The sequence below is a fragment of the Onthophagus taurus genome, chromosome 6, assembly GCF_036711975.1.
Source record: "Onthophagus taurus isolate NC chromosome 6, IU_Otau_3.0, whole genome shotgun sequence".
NCBI classification, from domain to species: Eukaryota; Metazoa; Arthropoda; class Insecta; order Coleoptera; family Scarabaeidae; genus Onthophagus; species Onthophagus taurus.
In genome coordinates this window covers 19152263-19176782 of record NC_091971.1, presented here as the reverse complement: position 1 = coordinate 19176782, position 24520 = coordinate 19152263, and the positions used below count along the sequence as shown (strand labels likewise).

Below are 24520 nucleotides of genomic sequence, written 5' to 3'. Positions count from 1 at the left end.
AGTTTTGAGTTCACAACATGAAAGTATTAATTTTTGTATTAGCCGTTTTTGGCACCAATTTCGCAGTACGATTTAAAATAATTAATTACCATGCTGGTCCAATTCATATTGGAATACAAGGTAATAGTGGAAAACCGCATTTATTAGGTGGAGGATTTTCTTTAAATCCGGGTGCATCGGTAATATAAATTAATTAAAATTAATTTTTTGTAAGTTTTCTTATAATTTTTAGAAAGTGGTTGAATCACCAATTGATTGGGGTGGAAGATTTTGGGCACAAACATGGTGTGGTCCTAACAATCATTGTGAAACTGGAGATTGTGGGAATAGAATTAAATGTGGTGGAAATGGAGGAACTCCACCAGCTACTTTAGTTGAAATACAATTAAGAGCTCATGCTGGACAAGATTTTTATGATATTTCTTTAGTTGATGGTTTTAATTCAATGGCTCTCGTAAGTTATCACAAAAACTGCCACTTACGATTAGATAAACTTTTTTTTTTATAGATTAGACCAGTTAACGGAAAAGGAGATTGTCCAACATTACAATGTAAAAAAGATTTAAATCGAAATTGTCCAAAGGATTTGCGTTTATATTATAGTGGTTTTGTTATTGGTTGCAAAAGCGCTTGTTTATTGAAAAATGAACCGAAATATTGTTGTACTGAGTCTTTCGGGCCTGATCGATGTAATCCAAATACTTGGCCAAGCAATATCAATTCAGCCAAATATTTTAAAGCCAATTGTCCTCAAGCTTACAGTTATGCTTATGATGATAAATCTAGCTTGTATACTTGCGTTGCTAACACCTATGATGTCGAATTTGGTTAAAAATTTGTCATACCATCATTGTATTTTTGAAACACATTATAATGACTTAATAAAAGTATTCAAGCAAAAAATGTTTTTCACTGTTAATTTTTTTTATCTCGAGCTGAATATTTATTAAGCCAAACTATTATTGTTTTGGCTCTTTACACAATATTATTGCAAACCAGTTTCGACAAATCGGGTAAAAATAATAACTTTAATGTACAGCGTCTAATGATCAATGTTTAATACCTTCAATATCCTTTTGTTGTACATCTAAACCATATTATAGTCTACTCGAAGTACTTCCTGCGACCTTGGCATTGTTTATTGAACACCTTTTATCTATAAAATTACTCAAATTAATGTGTATATGTTATGGTCAGAGTAATAAATGCTGTTAATATTAATAATTAGTAATAATTACCGATAAGTATTAATACTACCGGTAATAACAAGTTAATGTAATGAATACCAAAAGAATAATCATTTTTATCGGTTATTATTATTAATTTTCTTATCGTGATGGGTTAAAGCAATAAAACATAGAAATTTATATCATAAAACATTGTTTATTAATTAAAATAATTATTTATTTTTGTAGGATCAATTTTTATAATATTTTGAATTACAAAGAATGTGTCAAATGCTTTCAAAAGTACAATTAATATTGAAAATTTTGTTCACGTAAATTTCAGTTCTTATAAGCACACTCTCTAAGAGCTCTCTAGCTTACAAAATCTTTTTTGATAAAAACAATAATGGTTATTGTATTTGGAGCCTCAGACACTGATATCATTTTCATGTATTTCTTATAGAAATAGGAGTTTCCCTTTAAAAGTGCCCAATTTGGCCCACCCTGTACAATCCATGAGCTGGTTCGATTCGTGGTTCATTCTTATCCTCCACATTCTTCACGAGCGCTTAAAACCGCTGTAACTATGGCAAATATCCCCTAAGTAAATTTGAATATTTATTTATCAGACCTGTAGCTACAGAACGACGAAAATCTGATAGAATATTGTAATTCAAAAATTCCTGGAAGCCGTGTTTATTGAAATTAAGAAATGAACCTTATTTTAAATTGAAGGTTAAAGCTTTCTGTTTCAATCGATGTATAATAATCGTTGGGTTGAATTAGAAAAATATTGAGAAAAAGGGTATTGAGTTAAAACTTACATTTTCGTATAACCTAAAAGTACAAAAAAGATGCTAATTTAAAAATTCGTGGAAGCCGTATTTATTGAAATTAAGAAATGAGACTTATTCTAAATTATGCTCAATGTTTTCTCTTTAAAATGATGTATAATAATGGTAGTGTTAGATCACAAAAATGTGGAGAAAAAAAATTTTGAAATTTAACTTACATTTTCGTATAACCTAAAAATGTCAAAAAAGATGCTAATTAAAAATTCCTGGAAGCCGTGTTTATTGAAATTAAGGAATGAAACTTATTCTAAAGTAAAGCTCAAAGCTTTCTCTTTAAAATGATGTATAATAATCGTTGGGTTGGATTGGAAAAATATTGAGAAAAAAAATGTTGAAACAAAACTTACATTTTCGTATAACCTAAAAGTGTCAAAAAAGATGATAATTTAAAAATTCCTGGAAGCCGTATTTATTGAAATTAAGTAATGAGACTTATTCTAAATTAAAGCTCAATGTTTTCTCTTTAAAATGATGTATAATAATGGTTGTGTTGGATCACAAAAATTTTGAGAAAAGAATTTTGAAATTTAACTTACATTTTCGTATAACCTAAAAATGTCAAAAAAGATGCTAATTAAAAATTCCTGGAAGCCGTGTTTATTGAAATTAAGGAATTAAACTTATTCTAAAGTAAAGCTCAAAGCTTTTTCTTTAAAATGATGTATAATAATCGTTGGGTTGGATTGGAAAAATATTAAGAAAAAAAATGTTGTAACAAAACTTATATTTTCGTATAACCTAAAAATGTCAAAAAAGATGCTAATTAAAAATTCCTAGAAACCGTGTTTATTGAAATTAAGGAATGAAACTTATTCTAAAGTAAAGCTCAAAGCTTTCTCTTTAAAATGATGTATAATAATCGTTGGGTTGGATTGGAAAAATATTGAGAAAAAAAATGTTGAAACAAAACTTACAGTTTCGTATAACCTAAAAATGTTAAAAAAGATGTTAATTTAAAAATTCCTGGAAGCCGTATTTATTGAAATTAAGGAATGAGACTTATTCTAAATTAAAGCTCAATGTTTTCTCTTTAAAATGATGTATAATAATGGTTGTGTTGGATCACAAAAATGTGGAGAAAAAAAATGTTGAAATTTAACTGACATTTTCGTATAACCTAAAAATGTCAAAAAAGATGTTAATTAAAAATTCCTGGAATCCGTATTTATTGAAATTAAGGAATGAAACTTATTCTAAATTAAAGCTCAATGTTTTCTCTTTAAAATGATGTATAATAATCGTTGGGTTGGATTGGAAAAATATTGAGAAAAAAAATGTTGAAACAAAACTTACAGTTTCGTATAACCTAAAAGTGTTAAAAAAGATGCTAATTTAAAAATTCCTGAAAGCCGTATTTATCGATCAAGCTTCTTGTATCCTATTTGTAACACTTTGGTCTATAGGTACATATCTGTAATTGGGAATTTAATTTGCGTCTATTTAAAGCTCCAGATTTACTCCCAATAGATTGTGGAACTATCTAGATGTGTGGTCAACATTCTTATCGCTCTGAACAATATAACATCTTTATAGTGAGGTTCAATCAATTCGGCCATTCCAATCTGTCAGACGCTGCACGCTCCCAATTTCGTACGCTAAGCTTCCCTCATCTGTCTCATTGCATCCTTTCCACATGTTTCAGCTATGTTATTCTCTGTGCTTTTATGTGTCATATTATGTCTGTACAATTCATGAGCTGGTCCAATTCGTGGTTGATTAGTATTCAGCACATTCTTCATCATCTTATATCTGACGATAGATCTTGCGCAAGATCCGTCTTTCACTGTTAGCCCATCTTTTACCACCTCTTGATAAATTTATCCGATAGATAAATTCAGTTCTTAGTTACTGAAACCGTTTAAAACCGCTACCTATAACTAATATAGCAACTATCCACTAGATAATTTATCAGGAGGATAGTAAAAGATTGTTTTACTTTGTTTTCATTTCCTGTCGACATGGCCCTTGCTTCGCATCTATATGTTGCTCTTGGTCTTAGAATACTGCGATAGATTTTGATTTTCGATTGGCTAATATTTTACTTTTTTGCCGCTTAGTGCTCTAATACAAAAATATGTAAAGTTTTATACTCATTCGGGATCTTGTAGATTCCATATATTTTGTTTTGGATTCGTAAGTTATGAATTCTACTTTTGTGAGTTGATTAAACTTTTTTCAGTTTTCCTTTAGTGCAACTTAGGATCATGCGTAGGCTATGTGCGAAATTTTCGTGTTCATGAAATTTCGCATTCTAGCTCCTGTATTAAGTAGACAGCTTTTAAAGCAAGATTAAACATTATGGAGAATAACGTGTCATCTTGCCTGACACCACAGTTCGTTTCAAACAGTTCTGGTAACTCTCCCCGAATTCTGACAGTTGCCTTCGATCCAGTTAGTTAGCATATTAATTCAGCTTATCAGCTTGTGTGGTACCCAATTTTGTTAAGTGTTGTAGCATATTTTTTCTATTTATTTTATCCAAAGTCTGCTAGACATTGATGTAAATACTGTTCGGGTTTATGTTATATTTGAGGTTTTTTTTGTATGTTGTGCAGTGCGTGAATATGGGCTATAGTTGAGCGACCTTGCATAAATTCACTTTGATTTTCTCTGAGGATTTGTTCGATGTAAGGTTTAAGACGTCAGCATATTATGCCTGATACTAGGAGAAGTTTAGCAATGTGATGCCTCCATAATTGTTACAGTTTAGTTTGTCTCCCTTCTAATAGATGGGCTGGATGACATCAACTCCTCTGAAATTTGCTCATCTCTCCATATTTTCTGTATTAATTGATACATGCAAATCCATATGTTCTCTCCTGATGCTTTCAATAGTTCAGCAGGTATTGCGAATTTTTTAGTTTCATTATTGTTTGACAGTTTTCTTGTATGTCGGTTCCGGCGCTAACACTTTATGGCCTCCGTATAACACCTGTTACGAATCCATAGAGAAAATTCTAAACGTAAAAGACATACTCCTCACACAATTTCCAAAGCATATATTCTGCGTTAATTTCGTCTTCTGCCAATATGACTCCGTCGTCCGCAAAGTGCAGGGAAACAGTTTTCTTGTTCCTTCCGTTGTATATACTCCTCCACTCTTTGTTTAAATTCTTTCCTCTTGTCATCATCACTCAATGTTACATTCCATTTTTCTTGTTTTCGGAATCACACTTGCTACCTCTATAAGTTTTCACATTGTTTATAGAAAGAGTCATTCTTTTAAATATTAAGACGTTGTCGATTTCGTTGCATACATCCCTACCTGGAATTATCCATGTCTGATATGATAAGTATGAAAGAAATTTTTTTTCTGAATTTAGTACATTCAATATTAATATTGGTTACATAAGAAAATTTTCGAGAAATGTTTCTTTAAAGTTTTATTACTTCAAATTTATATAAATGATAAAAATAGCAGGAGCCATGAGTAACTATGGTAACCAATTATTTTAAACTATTCCCTGAATGTCAAAAACAGATTTAGTAGCTTCTTGAAGTGTGGTGGCGCGCCATCTTGTTGGAATAACTGTCGTTGGAATTGAGTTGGGTCAACATTATATCAGAAGATATCAGCTAACAAAGTAGATAGGAAATTACGGGTAAAAGTTTGTTGCTATCGTCGCACGGGTGCTGATTTTGACGTTATTGCGAGCCATTCTCATACTATTGTCATTAGATGTATCGTGGAGATTTTGTTTACCATTTACATCTTGGCATATCTTCCTTTCCTAATTAAGCATTAGCAGTAACAATAATACAGTCACTCCTTGATATGCTGTCATAAACAGTTTGGAGTCTGCTGATTAATATATGGGTTGTCATATTAATACTTTAACTCACGAGCTGAGTTAAAGTACATTAATTTCGTTATCATTAAAAAAGCCCCAACTTTTATCTGGAAAAAACAGAAAAAAAAACATCTGGACAAAGTTATCAAACTGCAACTTTGAAGAAAAAAAGTGTTCTCTATGAGTATAGGTATCTTTAATATTATTTAACAATATTAATCACATTCAATACAATTTCAATCTATATTTATCTTAATTTGAAAAAAAGTAATAATTAACCCCAAATTCTAACATTTTGATCCCAACTACAAGAAGCGATCGCAATTCCACTATCTGCAACGGAAACTGAAGTGATTCGATTTTCGTGTCCAGATAAAACTCCTACAAAAAAAACAAAATCGCACGCATACAAAATCGTTAATTAATCTTAAAATTGTATACTCAACCCATATGATTATTCTTTAAAGTATCCCACATGTGAACGTTATTATCATCGGAACCACAAAATAATAATCTTCCGCTTAGGGATAATCCGCAAGAAGTGAAACCACTGTTTTTATTGGGCGGTTGATAAAAACCGACTTGTTGATCACTTCTTATATCGAAAAGTCGAGCAGTTTTATCTTCAGAACCGGTGACAAAACATTGACCACTAGGATGAAACTACAAAATAATATTTATACCTACTCGTAGTATAATTATTAATTAATTTTTTATAAGATTTTTCTTACACAAACGGAATTTACATCGCTTTCGTGTCCAAAAAATGTTTGTTTCGGGTTTTGTTCGCGAATATCCCATAATCGGCAGGTTTTATCGACACTTCCGGTTACGTAAGTATTACCATCGGGGGATAAGCTAATGGAAACAACATCACCGTTATGTGCTTGAAAATCGGTGTTTTTCCGGCCACTTTCCAAATCCCACATACAACTTTAAAAAAATGTATTTTTTTAAATTATGTTGTTACAGAAAACTTTGATATAACAGACTAATACGGAGAATGAAAAAAAAATTATTTGGACTTCAAACTGTTTCAATACACAAGGTTTTATTGTCGGTCAGCTGAGAGTAATTTAACAAATAATTTTTTGCGTAGAACCATAATCCGAGCTCAGAATTGGACCATCACGTAAGGATTTTGAAATACCTGAAGTTAGTTCATACAAGGAAAATGGGCTTTTTTGGCTACTTTTGAAGTTATGGGACACACAATATTTTTTTGCTCCATTCTATTTATTAAACATTCAGTACTATCCCAGCCCTTCAAAATGCGCTATGCAAGGGTGTTGTACTATTTTTTCTTTATAAGTTATGACGTAGTTACTTAGCAAGCCGTTCTCACTCTATTTCTTCCTCACTATGAACTCCCGAAAGTGTTTGAATGATTCTGACAGTTTTTGTTGCATTTGTGGTCGTTTTATGTTTGCCAAGCAAAAAATGTATATTAATGAAAATGTCAAAATGTTTTACCAAAATTACTTCAAGATACCAATTATTGATCAAAATAAATCTTGGGCTCTCTACATGTAGCATGACATTGTAAATCATATCTTGAGACCTTAAGACATTGGAATAATGCCAAGATCACAATTACAACAAGTAGTAGTTTCAGTCAAGATGACTGATTTTTATATGTGACTAAAACTGCCGGTTTTAAATTATCATAATATGTATTAAGTATCCGAATGTAGCAAGTGTTACGAAACCCTCTCCTTTTGAATCTGACGATATTCCTCCAATTCCACCAAATTTGGAGAAGAAATCTGATGACGATATCGGCTGTGACATTAGAGATATTCAAGAATCTTAAGACATCGATTCAATTGATTATGAAGGTTCTAATTTTCTTCAGGTTTTATATGCACTAAATGTAAATTTGGACAGGATTTAGGTTTCCCCTAAACATAAATCTGAGTTCCTAGGTTCACGCCTAAAAGAGAGAAATCACCTTGCTCCTGGAACTACTCTTTTAGCAACCTCCTCTTGGTATAAACATCGAGAGAAGTCAATTGAGTTCTTCTCCAAAGGTGGTAGATCATTCCGTACACTTAAAAGAATCATTAGACAATGTTAAAACGATTCTTGAAGCTATTAAATATAAACAGCAAAAATGGAATATACAATATGTGGAGATTTGAAAATTACTGGCATGCTTCTTACACAACAGTCAAGTTTTACAAAATACCCATGTTTTATACGTTTATGGCATAGCAGAGTTAAGGAATAGCACTATGTTAAAAAGAGTTGGCCTATTCGTTCTTGACTCGAAGTAGAAGACACAAATATTCTCAAAAGATCTATTGATTAATTCGAAAAAGATGCCACCACTCTCACTTCATATCAAATTAGGAATAATGAAGCAGTTCACAAAGGCGCTTAATAAAAATGGTGCTTGTTTGAAGTACCTTATAGATAAATATCCCAACCTCAGTGATGCCAAAATAAAAGAAAGGAAGAACTACTGATTTTAAAAATGTGATGATTTCGGATGAAAGAAATGCCTAGACCAGCTTCAAAGAAGTTACCAATAATAAAACTGCTAATTATAAGGTGCTAGTCGCTGTGATGCTAAAAACTTCAAAAAATTAGGTTGTAACATGAAGTTGCACTATTTACACTCTCATTTACATTAGTTTCCTGGCAAATTAGGTGATGTTGGCGAAGAGCAAGGAGAGCGTTTTCGTCAGGACATAAACGAAATAATGTATAAAAAATTTATGCTAGCCGAGTATCGCTGGTTACTTCAACGTGATAAGTCACATAGTCATCACAAGAGACTATCTGGAACAAGATATATGGAACAAAAGCAAAAAAGATTCCATAAAAGATAAATACAATACAAAATTTGGACTGTGTATCCGCGCATCTAACAGTACTGGTCCATATGCTGGGTTACAACTCATTACGTCATTTTAAAATGACCATAAGTTATAATGAAAAAATCGTACAGCACCTTTCGTTAGTCGATTTTGAAGGTTAAGAATAGTACTTTAATGGGGGTGAGGGTGCGATAAATCCTAGGTAGTCCTACTTGTTTTCCGTACTCAGGGTTCTTGCCTTATGGTCTGAATCAGAACCGACACTGCAGTTTTTACTGCTCCTTCACGAGGTGCCCTTGTGCCATACCAAAAGTGTCGCATCTAGACTTACCAGTCTATAAACAGGCCTCCCGCCGGGCTGTCGTTTCGTGGCTTAGGGCTTGCACGGGAGAAAACGTGGTCGGGGACGACTGATATAGTCGAAACCGTTATACCATGCATGCCTATTGTTTGTAGACCTGTTCCACGGACAAGGCATGCGGAGGATACTGGCTTAATTGCCTGTGTCGAGAGGAGACAACCTCATTAAAAACCCCAAAGTGAATGTGGAACAGCTTATGTAGAGCACTTTAGGCTGTTGCCTGACGGTCTAGTTATCTAGGAAGTGATGGCTGCTAATAAGCGGACTCTGGAGACCTGCCCACCTTCAGTTCCAATAGGCTTATAGGGGTATGGGAGCACTGCCCCGATGGACTACCCTTGCTACCCTACTCGTGGGATTTGTATGGAGACGCCCAGTAAGAATAAAACCCTAGACGAGGGGGGATAAACCTCGATCCTAATAAAAAAGATGGAAGATAGCCCTCCATCACAATCTACACTTGTGGCAGCCGGGCCGTCCTCGCCCAACTCAAGTTCTCTCTCTTTGGAAGAGGAGCAGGTTCTTCTACACTCTGTTGGGGAGGAAGATGAGGACGCTGTCAAGGCACTAGACAGTCTAACTCTAAATCAAAAACGCCTGCGGGTGCCAGGGTCTGCTAGAAGGAACCTGCGCAAGGTTATGGGGACTGAGGTGCCTTATGAAACTACAAAGCTGCTGTGAGCGGTATAAGGGTTAGATTAATCCACCCAGACTACCCCGCCCAACAGTTCAATGTAAAACAGGTGGGATTGCTACGGAGGGAGGTTATTTCAGCCGTAGACAACATCTAAAAAGAGGGTGTGCGAACAAATGTTCGGTTCGAGACTGGCTTGTGAATACAGCCAACAACCTTCATCCATGAGAGGGTGTCCAGATTAAGACGATCGAGGGGAGAGATATTCCCAGGCCGCACGTCTGTGATGCATTTATCCCAGACGATAAACTTAGTGTTCCTCTCACCAAAGAGACCCTAGATACAATTTGCGCTTGGTGTAAGGGAAAGAATCTCTCGATAAACCCGCAAACGACAATCGGTGAAAAGACGAAAGTTGGATGGACTAATCCGCCCAACTATCCAAGCTGAAGAAATTCCTTTTTCAAAGGAAGTCTCTAGGAGTAATTCTAGACAAACCCCTCCCATGGAATGGACATTTGCAGGGAATTTTACACAAAGCTAGACTATCCTTGTGGCTATCCCCTGAAAGACTGTATTTGCTCTATGTGACTGTGGTTAAACCTATGATCACACACGGAGCAGCAGCCTGGTATATGAAAGCCCGACAGACTTCAGTTATCAGTAAATTTTTACGAATTCAACGAATAGCTGGATTGGCAATCTCTGGTGCGATAAGCACAACGTCAACTCCAGCAATGGATGTTCTGCTTCTCCTATCTCCTTTGCATTTGCATATAGAGAAAGTGGGTAGAACTACCATTTACAGATTTAAGCAATTTGATCAAAACTGTTCCGACATGTTCTGACAAATGGGATCAGGAGGCCATTATAATACCGTGCTATGAATACGATCAGATTTGGCGGGATCACTATCAGTGATTAATGCTCGATCCAGATTGTACTGCCTGAACGGCAGTTCTGGATCGAAAACGAAAATTCTCTGGTTCAGGCAGATATTTGCTTGTTCGCAGATGGATCAAAAACGCCGGAAGGGGTTGGAGCTTACAGTCTGGGTACATACTGTAATGTATTCCAGGCGGAATTATTTGCAACTGACATGAGTGCTAAAATCCTTCTTGAGAGAATTGTGAAGAACATGACAGTACGATTTTTCGGCTCTGGTTAATGACTGTAAGAAAACATTAAACACACTGAGTTGTGATAATAGAGTTTATCTGATTAGAGTCCCAGATCGCTCAGGGATTGTTGGGTCTAGCCGACGATGTTGTATGCCCGACTATGTGCGGAGGACGAGGAGACGGTTGAGCATGTTTTATGCCACTATCCTGCTGTTAATCGTATCAGATTCTCGATATTTAAGGTCGCAGTTTATCTCCCCCAAAGGATCTGTTTTCACCGAGCAAGGTATTAATGTTCGTTAAGAGCATTGGACTCTTAACTTGGAATTTATCAAATTTCACTACGTTATCTATCGAGGTACAATAGATCCTTAGGGTCGCATTGCAAGGTTGGTTGGTCCGCCTACCCGATATACAGGCTGTTTCATGAGGAATGGTACATACGTTAATATATTATAGATTTGTTCATTTTAAGCAGAAAAATTCCGAAAAGCATATGCTCAATTCTCAAAGGTAACTGAGATACAGCCAGTTAATGCATAAACTGATTTATTTAAATGTGTACACAAAATATAGAAATTCGGACATTGCTGATATGGTGATTTGTTACGGTTTCTGCAATGGAAATGCACGTACTACTCGTCGTGACTATAGGAGACGGTTTTCTAACCGAGTGCTACCAGATTCAAGAGCATTTACTCGAACATTCAACAGATTGCATGAAACCGGTTCTGTTCTAAGTACAAGTATTCATTCTCAACGTGCAGGTGTGCAAAGTCGGAATGAAGTTGAACAAATTCTACAGTCGGTCGAACGCAGTCCATCTACCAGTACAAGAAGACTTTCTGCTCATCTAGGTGTTCCTCATGTAAAAGTATGGAGAACATTGCCTACTCATGGCTAGTATCCATTCCATGTTCAACCAGTACAACACCTTGATCCAACAGACTTTGCCAGGAGATTGGAATTTTGTGGATGGGTAATATCGCGCGTGATGAGCTAATCGCTCGTATTACGGCCAGTGCTGTACGCATCAAGGCACATCAGGATAAATTACGCAGCATAGTGCGTGATATCTTCAAGAGATCAGCCAACTGCATCGAGTTAGGTGGTGAGATATTCCAACCCTTCCTTTAAAGTCCAAATTTCTATATTTTATGTACACATTTAAATAAATCAGTTTATGCATTGCACCTTTGCACCTTATACACCTTTGGGAATTGAGCACATGTTTTTAGGAACTTTTCTCTATAACATATTAACGTATGTACCATTCCTCCTGAAACGCCCTGTATAATTTATGTAAATATAAATGTAGTACTTTATGATCAAATAGATATAATACAGCAAAATAATATGTGTCTCATAAGTTCAAAAATAACCAAAAAGTTTCTTGTAATTTCTTGTCATTCTGCTTGTACATAACCTCAGATATCCAACAACAATCAACACCCTTTTTTCTGGAGATCTGTGTATTTTAATGCACACAAATTCACCATTCAATGCAGTCTACTTGGCTTTATATAGGGTGTCACACAAAAAACGCCCTAACCTGTAACTCTGTTATTTACATTCCAATTTTCATGACCCAGGTATCAAATAAAATGGTTTTATAAATACTATGATTCATGCTACAAATAAATTTTTTCCAACACCATCTTCAATTTCAAACAATTATTAACTTTTGTTTTTCAAATTGTGTATATTTTTCTTCACGTCATTGGATAGAGATTGTATACATCCATTTTAAATGTAATTTTTGCAGAAAAAAGACACCTGTATACAGTGTGTCCCGTTAAGGGTACGGAGCGGCTGTATCTCGACAACAGTAAGACCTATAGGTTTGGGAAAAAAGCCCTTATAAGCAAAGTGGGCAAGAGAAATAGCTGAAAATTGTAAATTGTAATAAAATTCCCGCTATCTCAGAAAGTTAGATGATGAGCTATAACTTTGACAACATCATTTAGTAGCTTGGATAATACCGCATCGCTTTTGTTTTGCGATATTTCTGTATATCTGTCATAATAAGGGACAGGGAGGCCAATGCGTTTTCAAATGTTTAAATTTTAATACCTCCTGGACCATTTAACCGATTTGAATATTTTTGGTCTTGTTTGAAAGAGCATTTCATGCTGTTTTAAAAGATATTTTCAGCAAGACCGCTTAGTTTAAAACAAATAAGCTAGAGGGGGTTATCTGCAGTGGTTACATATTTTTGTAATTTTTGAAAAAAGTTAAGTGGAACGGTACTATTTACTTCACAGACCCTTAATCACCATAAAATTTGATAAATATTAGTGAAAACCACATCGAAAAACATTAAAATAGTTTCCTAACATTCTCTTAAAGTTACTTGTGTTATACTGTAGTGTGCCATGGAATAAATAAAAAAACAACTTTTAAGTATCATTTACAACTGCTTCGGGCATTGATATAACATTTAATGACTGTTATCAGTTTTGAGTGTTATTTTTTTCCATGGCACACTACAGTATTACAGAAGTGACGAAGACGATGTTCGGAATGTATTTTAATGTTTTTCTCTACTATAATTACAATTAATGTTGATGTATTGTACATCAATGGGTTCAGAAAACAAATCTCTATCCAATAGCGTGAAGGAAAACGTACCGAGCAATTTGAAAAACAAAAGTCAATAATCGCCTGAAATTGAAGATGGCCTTGGAAAAAATTTATTTGTTGCATGAATCATAGCATTCATCAAACCATTTCATTTGATACTTCGCTCATGAAGATCAGAATATAAATGACAGAGTTACAGCTTGGGGCGTTTTTTGTGAGACACCCTGTATTTATACCAAGGACGGTAGAATCTAAGAGTACTGCTACATCCCGGGAACAGGTGCACAAGTTTCGAAGGCCCGTTTGTGACGTCACATATAGGTAAGCATTTACTTTCACACTTTGAATTAGCAAATGCTTAATTTATTCTAGTCGTGTTTTGTAATGTTATTAGTTTGAGACATAATGTTCATAATATAAAATATAGGTATTGGTCGACTTTAGTCGTGCGTCTCTTAAGACTACTAAACCCGTATAGTTCTAGAATCTAATATCGAATAACAATTAAAACTAGAACTAACACTTGCACTAGAACTAACACTAGACCTAGAACTAGAAAGTTTCGGGTTTAGCCGTGCGTCTCTTAAGATGGCTAAACCCGAACGTTTCTAGTTCTAGGTCTAGTGTTAGTTCTAGTTTTAGTTCAATGAGAAATATGCAATAGTATAACGCTGAATAACAACTAAAACAAGAACTAAAATTAACATTATAACTAATACTAGACCTAGAACTAGAAACATTCGGGTTTAGCCGTCTTAAGAGACGTGCGGCTAAACCCAAATGTTTCTAGTTCTGGGTCTACTGTTAGTTCTATATACAACAGTCTACCGCTGAATAACAATTAAAACTATACCTTTTCAAGCTCAAATTGGCACTAATCAGAATCAAAATGACATTAGTCAAAATCAAATTGGCAATGTCAATTTCAAATTGGAATTAGTCAAAATCAAATTGACAATAATCAAAATTAAAATGGCATTAGTCAATATCAAATTGGCAATAAACAATATCATATTGGCATTAATCAACAAATTTAGCACTAATCAAAAGCAAATTGGCATTAAACAAAATCAAAATGACATTAGTCCATATCATATTGGCACCAAACAATATCAAGATGGCATGAAAAATAAATGTATAAATCGGTGTCAAACAATTGTTAACTAATCGGTTATTGTCAAGTTTATGGTAATTTATTGCGAGATTTCAACTATTATATTCACACGAGATGCCTTATTTAAAGAAAAATGCTGCTACAAATCTGAGGACACAGATTTGCGCTTTGTATAATCCCAATGGTGACTGGCGTAATCTTGCAAACGTACCACAGGTGCCAAAAAGAACCGCGTATCGATGGGTTAACAATCAAGAACAACCGGAAAAGCAGCGAGGAGGTAAACGTAGAGCTAAAATAACTGATGAGCACCGTCAATTCATGGTACGTTCAGTCGCAAAAAATCCTAAAATTACTCTTAAAGGACTGAGTGCAAAAATCCGTGAAGATTTTGCACTCAACGTCTCCAACGAATGCGTTCGACAGCATCTCAATGGATTGATGTTTACATTGAAGACTTCTCGTAGAAAACCATAGAACGCGAATAGTATTCAAACGAAAACAAGCAGGAGTATTTATGTAGAAAATTTATTGGATCTTCAAGCACAAAATATACCTATCATATACATTGACGAGACAAACTTTAATTTGTTCATATCGCGGACTCAGGGTCGTTCAAAAAAAGGGACTCGCTGCACAACAGTGTCTGCAGGTTGCAGAGGGTCGAATATTCACCTAATAGGATGCATTGGAAACATGGGGCTAATTCATTCCGAACTACGTCGGGGCTCTTTCAAGAAGCCGGAAGCAAATGAATTTGTGAGGCAATGCCCTAGAAGAGCGCAAGGCCTTTACCAAACTGGAGTTGCATTAGTTATTGATAATGCTCCATGCCACTTTACTATTGAAGAGGTTTTTGCAGAAAACGAATTTGAACACCACACACTTTTACGACTAAGTCCGTACAGCCCTATGTTTAATCCTATTGAACAAGCGTGGTCTGCATTAAAAGCAGGAGTAAAAGCAGATATGGCTGTACAGCTAAATAACATCTTGGCTGGTGCTGACCGGGATCATCTGACTCAAACAGAATATCGAATGCAGAAATTAGAGAACACCGTTCATAATAATATGGACAAGATTACTGTTGCCAATTGCGCAATGTTTATTGCCCACATCCAACGATTTATCCCTTCTGCATTGAATATGCAAAATATAAATTTTTAAGAGTGTTATTTAAAACATAACGTTACCTACTTTCTTAAGTAACATAATTGTTATCTACTGTGTTTGTAAGTCAATAAAATGTTTTTGCCCATTTCATTTTATTTAATGCTGATATATAATTTTATTTCCATGTCAATTTAAAATTCATAAGTGCCAATATGATATGGATTAATGTCATTTTGATTTTGTTTAATGCCGATTTGCTTTTGATTAGTGCTAAATTTGTTGATTTATGCCAATATGATATTGTTTATTGCCAATTTGATATTGACTAATGCCAATTTGAAATTGACATTGCCAATATGATTTTGACTAATGTCATTTTGATTCTGATTAGTGCCAATTTGTGCTTGAAAAGGTATAGAACTAACACTAGACCTAGAACTAAGTTTCGGGTTTAGCCATGCGTCTTATTTTGTTCGTTATATCCGAAGTCCGTTCTAACGAGGTCCGTTATATCGAGATTTTACCATATTTAATTTTATTATTTACATTTTCATATCTCCCGAACCTGTAATTACTGTTTTATCATCGATAAATCTACAACAACTCAAAAAACCATCGTATCCAGCTAATTCTCTAATCATTTTAGCCACACCATTTGCATCTCGATTATTTACATCATAAACCGTACACATATTATCCATACCACCACAAGCTAAAAACAACAAATTAGTACAAATTTATTTGATTTATTAAATTTTTTTATTTTATCTTCATACCAACAAAATTTCCACTTTTTGCAAAAGCAACACTCATCACCCAAGCCGATCTAAGTGGAATAATTTGAACTTTATTTCCGGTATAAGTATCCCAAATGATTAATTTCCCGTCCAAAGAGCCGGTTACACAATGTCTATTGTCGCCGCTATAATGTACGGCATTAACTTTATTTATGTGCCCTTTCATTACTTTTCGACTGATTAATTTCGGTTTTGGAATATCTGGAGATGCCTCGCAAGCGCTTTCTAAATTGACATCGGCCACTTTTTTTTGATCATCCTAAAAAGAGTATTTCAAATTAAAAAAAAACTAAAAGTTTGAATGAAACCTAAAACTAGAAAGCGAAAACTTTTACGTAATAAACTTAGTAAAACCGAATCGAATTGATAAAACACGGAAAACAAAAAAAAAAAGACAATGAAAGCGTAAAAGGAAAGTTTGTAATTCACCTTTAATTTTGCGTAGAGTTCTTCGAGTTCTTTTCGTAGTTCGATTAGTTCCGGATCGTTTTTCGGCGGCATACTCAAAAAGTTCCAAAATACTTTTAAAAATTTACAAAATGTGATTTTGTCTGTATCTGTACAGTTCCTTGGATAGACTGAGAAGGAATTCGTTATGCCATTGCAACAACGATCCGTTGTAATCTTATTTAGCTAATTTAATTGTTTTACACGCATATTTGTGCCGATAATATGAGAAGCCCAGCAAATATAGTACCGTGCCGGTATCGATTTTATTTATTTATAGTGCTTTTTATCTCTACCTACAAGCGGTGGACACCAAAGTACCTTTTACCCATAAATTTACTCCATAACGTAACTCATTTTATAACACAATTTTACTTTTATTATGATTAAAATAATTTAGCTAATGTTTATAAAACAAAATTGATTTTAACAAATAATCACAAATTAAAACTATAATTTTGTATAAGTAATTTTTAATAGAGACTTGAAGTTTTCTTGAATTACAGTCACGTTAAATTATGTGGTTTTTTGAACGGTTTCAATTTCATATTTGAATGAGTTTATATCGGGATTATAAGTTTTTGTGTTTTATGCTTATAATAAATATCCAATTTCAAGGTTCAACGTAAAAACCAGGACGAGTAAACAAAATGGTAATAATGATAACCAAATCTCTCCATAATTGAACAGATTAACAGACTTGGCAACTTACTTTGCTACTTACTGCTAAATACTTTCATTGCAGAAGATTTCAATCAACGGATTTTGAATAAAATTATCCAACAGGACTTTTTTCATTGAATACAAATTTATATCAGGTTTATCATTAACAACGTCATTGTAACAATCCCAATACGATATATAAAATCTCTTGTTGCAGTTTCATCTATTTTTCTTCTCTTCGCTTGTAATTCATCATCACATTCAGTACTAACAGAACTGTCGGTGTTATTGCTTTCGATTATTAATTAAAGCATCCTCTTTTTAATGCAAGAAGCCGTTTTGAAAAATCGCTTTCCTTTCTTGAGAAATAAATTTTTGAAATGATCGACAATTTTTTCGAATTTTGCAATTTTCGCCGATTAAGTTTAAAAAATCCGTATAAAATCCAGTTCTTGGAATATGAGTATGAAAATTTCCCAAAGTGTTAATAAAAGTGTCTGCTTTCCAATGAACCAACCCATTTTGAAAAATTGCTTTTAGTTTTTGAGAATACAATATTTGATGTTTTGATAAAATGTTCGATGTTACAATTTTCATCGATAACTTTCAAAATTTGCTATAAAATTCATTTCTTGAAGGATCCTTGAGGAAATATCACCAATTACTAATTAAAGTATTCTCTTTTTAATGCAACAAGCCGTTTTGAAAAATCGCTTTTAGTTTTTGTGAAATAAATTTTTGAAATGATCAACAATTTTTTCGAATTTTACAATTTTCGCCGATTAAGTTTTAAAAATTCGTATAAAATCCAGTTCTTGGAATATGAGTATAAAAATTTCGGAAATTGTTAATAAGAGTGTGCTCTTTCCAATGAACCAACATGTTGTGAAAAATTACTTTTAGTTTTTGAGATTGAAGTTTTGATAAAATTTTCGATGCTGCAATTTTCATCGATAATTTTCAAAATTTTCTATAAAATTTATTTCTTGAAGGATCCTTGTGGAAATATCACCAATTATTAATTAAAGTGTCCTCTTTTTAATGCAAAAAGCTGTTTTGAAAAATCACTTTCAGTTCTAGAGAAAAAAATTTTGAAATGATCGACAATTTTTTTGAGTTTTGCAATTTTCGCCGATTAAGTTTTAAAAATTCGTATAAAATCCAGTTCTTGGAATATGAGTATGAAAGTTTCCCAAAGTGTTAATAAAAGCGTCCTCTTTCCAATGAACCAACGCGTTTTGAAAAAAAACTTTTAGTTTTTGAGAAAACAATATTTGAAGTTTTAATAAAATTTTTGATGTTGCAATTTTCATCGATAACTTTCAAAATTTGCCATAAAATTCATTTCTTGAAGGATCCTTGTGGAAATATCACCAATTATTAATTAAAGTATTCTCTTTTTAATGCAACAAGCCGTTTTGAAAAATCACTTTCAGTTCTTGAGAAATAAATTTTTGAAATGATCGACAATTTTTTCGAATGTTACAATTTTCGCCGATTAAGTTTTAAAAATTCGTATAAAATCCAGTTCTTGGAATATGAGTACAAAAATTTCCCAAAGTGTTAATAAGAGTGTCCTTTTTCCAATGAACCAACACGTTTTGAAAAATAACGTTTAGTTTTTGAGAAAACAATATTTGTAGTTTGGATAAAATTACCGATGTTGCAATTTTCATCGATAATTTTCAAAATTCTCTATAAAATTTATTACTTGAAGGATCCTTGTGGAAATATCACCAATTATTAATTAAAGTGTCCTCTTTTTAATGCAACAAGCCATTTTGAAAAATCACCTTCCATTCTTGAGAAATAAATTCTTGAAATGATCGACAATTTTTTCAAATTTTGCATTTTTCGCGGGTTTATTTTTAAAAATTCGTATAAAATCCAGTTCTTGCATTATGAGTATAAAAATTTCCCAAAGTGTTAATAAAAGTGTCCTCTTTCCAATGAACCAACACGTTTTGAAAAATAACTTTCAGTTTTTGAGAAAACAATATTTGAAGTTTTAATAAAATTTTCTATGTTCCAAATAAGTTGACATATCGTATCAGTTTTGTTATTAATCTCATTTTTATTCAAATATCGCAATAATGTGGCAATATATGGTATCACTTCAGAAATGCATCAGAAATTATAACCATAATGGCCGGATAGATATGTCGGATAACCAGATATCCGGCCGAAGGGGATGCCGAATATACGGTATCCGGCTTTTCGCAAAATCACTATCTGTTCCATCACTAGTTATACAGAGAGAAGAATGTGATGCCAACATTTCTTAAAATGAAGCATCACATCGACTCAGGAACCCGTAAAGTTTTGAACAAAACCTGCACAGTACGCGAAAGGAGTGCTACTACGTGAAAGAAAACACAAGTCTTTCAAGAACCTACAACTGCTTGGCAAGCAACTATTTCGACCACACTTTAAAATTCCCTAGATCTAGGCAAAACTACGACAAAATGGATGGGATAACCTTGGAGAAGGCAGAACGAAAATACCAGAAGATCTGAAATACACAAATCAAGAAATGCGAGTTATTAAGACGTCAAACACTGTTAAAGGAGAAAGATGGTAGTGATAGCTATTGGCAAGCGAAAACAGTTGAATATATCCATCAAAACATCGATAGAGTGTTAAAAATCGTTTCGTAAAAAGAAAACCTTTAGATAGTATAAGAGAAAGAACTGACATAGTCGTCTTGTCTGCAGAGAAAGGTAATGTCACCGTGGTGATGAACAGGAAGGAATACGAAAACAAAATGAATTATGGATGCAGACACTTACAGGGAAATTTAAAAAATTCCACGAAAAATAGATAGTTAAGATGATGAAATATTTAATTAAGTCATATCCCTGTTACTTAATTCCCCCTGCATCTTTCCCCCCTTGCAGAATTTCATCATCTTTGTCTTCTCCAAATACATCTCCAAGTGACCATGCCACATAACCATAACCATAACCATAATTCATTTCCACCGCTTCCTTCGCCACAACCATCGTGTCATTCGCGAACGCCACCATGTGAACCTTTCGCACCACCACTCCTCTCATTTGCCCCTTCTTCAGTCTGCTTTCCAAATCCGCGGTATACAAGGCAAAAAGACTGGGGCTCAGTGGGCACCCCTGTTTCAGACTTCCCGTTATCCAAAACGCTTCGCTTATCGTTTTCCTACTCGAGCCGTCGTTTCCCTGTATATCCATTTCATCCTCTTCCTCAGCTGCTCCGTGAACCCCCTCCTATCCATCTCCTCTCACAACTTCTCTCTAACCACCTTATCGAATGCCGCCTTCAAATCTATGAATAGGGCATAAAACTTCCCTCCTTTCTTATCCAACTCTCTATCCATCAGATATTTTAAGATCATATTATTATTATTATATGACCAGATATTATCAATCGCCTCTCTACCCTTCTTAAAACCTGCCTGTCCATCCGGTAACATCCCCCCATCTTAATCTCCTCCTCTAATCTTACCAGCTATATTTTTGAATAATACGAGGAGAATGAAGCAAGTTCAGATAAAACAAAAAAGAAAAACAAATATTTTTAGTTTATATTTTGCTGCATAGTAATTAAAATCTATTTATTTATTCTAACAACACACGTTGTAAATGGCTATAAATTAAAGTAAATTTTTCAAAAATTTACGCCCGCTTTCATGTTATGATCTTAAACAGTCTGTATTTGCATATGAATTATTTGTAAATAATTCTTGTTTTGTTGTGAGATAAGAATATTCATATAAATACATGAAGTTTGTGCATTTCCACTTAAAGTATCTCAGCAGTTAAAGCTTCCAATACAGAAAAAAAGACAAGATATGGCTAAACTCACCATTTTATTTGTTTTATTTGTTGGTAAATATAAATTTAATATATACTTAATAAATATATATTTTGTAAGAATTTATTAAAATTTAACTTGCAATTTGTTAATAGTTTCAATTGCTTGCGGTGCAAAAATATGTCCGCGTCATCAAGTTTATAATAGTTGTGGTACAAGTTGCCCCGAATATTGTAATTGGGATCCAAGTAAAATATTCTGTACCTTAGAATGCGTACAAGATTGTTTTTGCCAGAAGGGTTTCGTCCTTGAAGCTGTCGATTCGAATAAATGTATTCTTAAGGGAAGATGCTCCGCAATGCCCACTTGCGGACTCAATAAAGAATATAGAATTTGCGGTAGTTCCTGCCCTAAATATTGCGGTCAAGACGATTTCGTTATTTGTGCAGCTGTTTGTGCTCCTGGTTGCTTCTGTAAAGATGGCTACGTTTTAGCTTCCAAATACAGTAATGAATGTATTTTGGAAAGAGAATGTAAGGTTTAAAATTAGTAATTATTAAAAGATGTTATAAATATGTATAAATTTGTTATATGTATAAAAATAAAATAAAATTTTGATGAGCAAATTCAAAGTTTTCTTCTTGTTATAGGACCTATATAGTCCGGTCTATTCTGTCCCATTCCTTCTTGTGATCACCAAACCAATTCCATCACTTGTGGACACTTGGTTCCTGGATTTTTTGTTTTTTCTCATTTGCGATTTGTCCGATTTGCCATTTCAAGGTTGCCTACTTCTTAAGGTTCTCAGTTCAGTAGTCCTTCTTTAGGCTTTTGCGTGGAATGTTTCGGCTCTAGACACGGCCGCATAAATTAGTACATGTCGAACACAGGTTTGGGATATTTGGACTTTGCTATCTACACCTATGTATTTGTTAGACAATCTAATATTCTCGTTGCCTTATTTGCCTGATTCTTCACTTCATCCATCAGTTGCTCGATATTCCTATACATATATTCCAATATTCCTTCTCGCGCGCTATTTTCATATTAAATTTTTCGGCTTTTCTTGTAAATCTATACAGAACGCGTTGTAGGTTGTCCTCGTTCTTTGATGTTAGCATGGTATCGTCTGCATAACATAGGATTCATAGAAGTCGGTTATCCATTTTGTATTCACCGTTGACCTCGTTTACATTTTCAATTATCGTATCTATTATAACATTAAACAACCATAGGCTAAGAATATCGCCTTGCCTTATAACTGCAATCACGTTGGTTTCTTCGAACTGGCTCGGTTGGCATTAATATGCTTCGGATGTATTTCCCCACTATATTGCCGTATTTGACACATATTGAATTCTTGTTTGGTTGAAAATATTTTTCCTGAATCCAGTTGGTTATAGGGACTTGCGTCCGATCAGTATTTAGCCAACTACGTTTAAGATCTTAGAAAAAATCATGAAAAATCAATTAATCCCTTATATTGAACAGAACAGCTTGTTACCAGTTCAGCAATCCAGTTTTCGTGCAGATCATAATTGCATTACATCTATGCTAAGACTCACTGATGATGTTTTGGGTGCAGCTGATAAGGGTATGCTAACAGCGGTAGTACTCTTTGGACTTCTCTAAAGCATTCGACACCATTGATCATACATTACTTTGTCGCATAATGGGGTTATTGGGACTGGGTCGAGGTGCTGTGGCAGTAATAGATAACTATTTAACAGGTAGAACACAAACGCAGTTGGTGATCGGGTATCGCAAGAAGTTATTGTTGGTTCTGGCGTTACTTGATAATAGCTTTAGATACCATGGACAGATTAATGATTATATAAAGAAAGCATATTTCTATGTAAGAAAGCTATATCCTCATAGAGCATAACTGTCATATAATATCAAAAAACAATTATGTGATTATGATATGGCATCAATTTGCCATGTTGCGGTCGACATGGACATGTCTTGTAGTATACAGAAAATACAAAATTGCTTTCCCCGTAACATCTATGGTGTCAGGAAGTATGATCGAGTATCGCAGAGGCTGAAGTATGCGAACTGGTTGAAAATGAGTTCTAGACGCGAACTGCTTACTTTATTACTGTTTCATAAAGTCGTCACGTCACGGACCCCACGATACCTCTATGACAAAATTGCATTTAAGTCAAATGACGGAAGATATCCAACCATGTTTTGACTTACAATCATACCACCTAAGTATAGAACATCATTGTTTTAGCGGTCTTTCACATACCATATCTATAAATCTTACGGTAGCTCGACAATTAAATATGTCGGGTTTTAAAAGGCAGGTAGTTGAGAGATTGAGAGACAGAGAGGATCTGTGCATTACTTAATATGTTGTACATTAAAACAATCTGTGATGTACTTTGGTTTGCGATCGTGCATTGATGTGTAGTCTGAGTTTGTATACATATATTTTGTCCGTATCTTATTTTTTCATCATCCATATTCACAACTCTACTTTTTATGTAGATTTTTCTGTATCCATATATCAATGACGAAGTAATTTCCAATTTTAGGTCCTCTTAACTTTTAATTCTTAAACAATTTGTTTGTTTTTCAACAAATATGTATATGTCGAAACCGGTTCTAAGAAAATTTTAATGAGGCAAGAAAGTTTACAACAACATTCTTAGTTTTAATTTTATCATAATACTGTTAAGGTGATAACATTAAGATAACGTAGAAATTTTTGAAAATAACATTTTGCAGTGAAATGTGAAGCTGTATAATAAATAATAATAATAATAATATGACTTTATTTGTCCCATTAGATGTATATATACATAAAATTATTATAAATTAAGCCAGGACAAATTAGGCGGAGTTCAGGTGCAGCCGTAACAGCACCTGCTCTTCCACTCAAACCTAATAAAACTAATTCTAAATATACAAGAGAGAATAAGAAAAGAAAAACGAAAAGAAATAAGATGGCGAAATCATAATTAATTACGAAGCGTAAACTGCCCGATCCCTGTCGCCTTACAATGCATTCTGAATTTGAGACAAGCGGCCCTTCATTCTGTGACGAAACAACCTTGAAGAAGTGCTACATTTTATAGTTGATGGCAAATCATTAAGAATATGTGTTATTTGGTATGAAAAGCATTTCTTAAATAGCTGGTGATGATGTATCGGCGGGGTAAGAGTGCCCTTGAATCGAATATTCAAGGTATGAACATCGGTATGAAATTTTATTTTATTGAACAAGTATGGAGGTTTCTTCAAAGTAATTATATTA

The 24520-nt window shown here is 34.0% G+C and overlaps 2 protein-coding genes and 1 long non-coding RNA gene across 3 annotated transcripts; 2 read left to right on the top strand and 1 right to left on the bottom strand.

Annotated features, from left to right (window-relative positions):
- LOC111417204 (uncharacterized) lies at window positions 1-907 on the top strand. The gene is made up of 3 exons (XM_023049424.2): window positions 1-179; window positions 233-454; window positions 509-907. The coding sequence occupies exons 1-3, from the start codon at window positions 18-20 to the stop codon at window positions 830-832; spliced, it is 708 nt and encodes a 235-aa protein (XP_022905192.1). The 5' UTR covers window positions 1-17; the 3' UTR covers window positions 833-907.
- A 5078-nt stretch (window positions 908-5985) lies between these two features.
- LOC111417208 (guanine nucleotide-binding protein subunit beta-2) lies at window positions 5986-16946 on the bottom strand. Its single transcript, XM_023049427.2, has 6 exons — window positions 16786-16946; window positions 16336-16615; window positions 16106-16271; window positions 6543-6744; window positions 6258-6474; window positions 5986-6192 (listed from the first exon to the last, which is right to left on the bottom strand). The coding sequence occupies exons 1-6, from the start codon at window positions 16855-16857 to the stop codon at window positions 6086-6088; spliced, it is 1044 nt and encodes a 347-aa protein (XP_022905195.2). The 5' UTR covers window positions 16858-16946; the 3' UTR covers window positions 5986-6085.
- Window positions 16947-20086: 3140 nt separating this feature from the next.
- LOC111417211 (uncharacterized) lies at window positions 20087-21881 on the top strand. Its single transcript, XR_011640624.1, has 2 exons — window positions 20087-21329; window positions 21411-21881. It is a non-coding gene; the product is annotated as an uncharacterized lncRNA (long non-coding RNA).
- The last annotated feature ends 2639 nt before the right edge of the window (window positions 21882-24520 follow it).

What these genes read in the sequence shown, in the direction of transcription:
- LOC111417208 (XM_023049427.2), bottom strand. Translation starts at nt 16,857, where the DNA reads ATGCCGCCGAAAAACGATCCGGAACTAATCGAACTACGAAAAGAACTC. An exon ending in GGTTCGGGAGATATGAAAAT is followed by an intron (nt 6,745 to 16,105) that starts GTAAATAATAAA and finishes ATTTTTTTAAAG; the next exon opens with TTGTATGTGGGATTTGGAAA. An exon ending in TTTAAAGAATAATCATATGG is followed by an intron (nt 6,193 to 6,257) that starts GTTGAGTATACA and finishes TTTTTTTTGTAG; the next exon opens with GAGTTTTATCTGGACACGAA.
- LOC111417204 (XM_023049424.2), top strand. Translation starts at nt 18, where the DNA reads ATGAAAGTATTAATTTTTGTATTAGCCGTTTTTGGCACCAATTTCGCA. An exon ending in CTTTAAATCCGGGTGCATCG is followed by an intron (nt 180 to 232) that starts GTAATATAAATT and finishes TATAATTTTTAG; the next exon opens with AAAGTGGTTGAATCACCAAT. An exon ending in GTTTTAATTCAATGGCTCTC is followed by an intron (nt 455 to 508) that starts GTAAGTTATCAC and finishes TTTTTTTTATAG; the next exon opens with ATTAGACCAGTTAACGGAAA.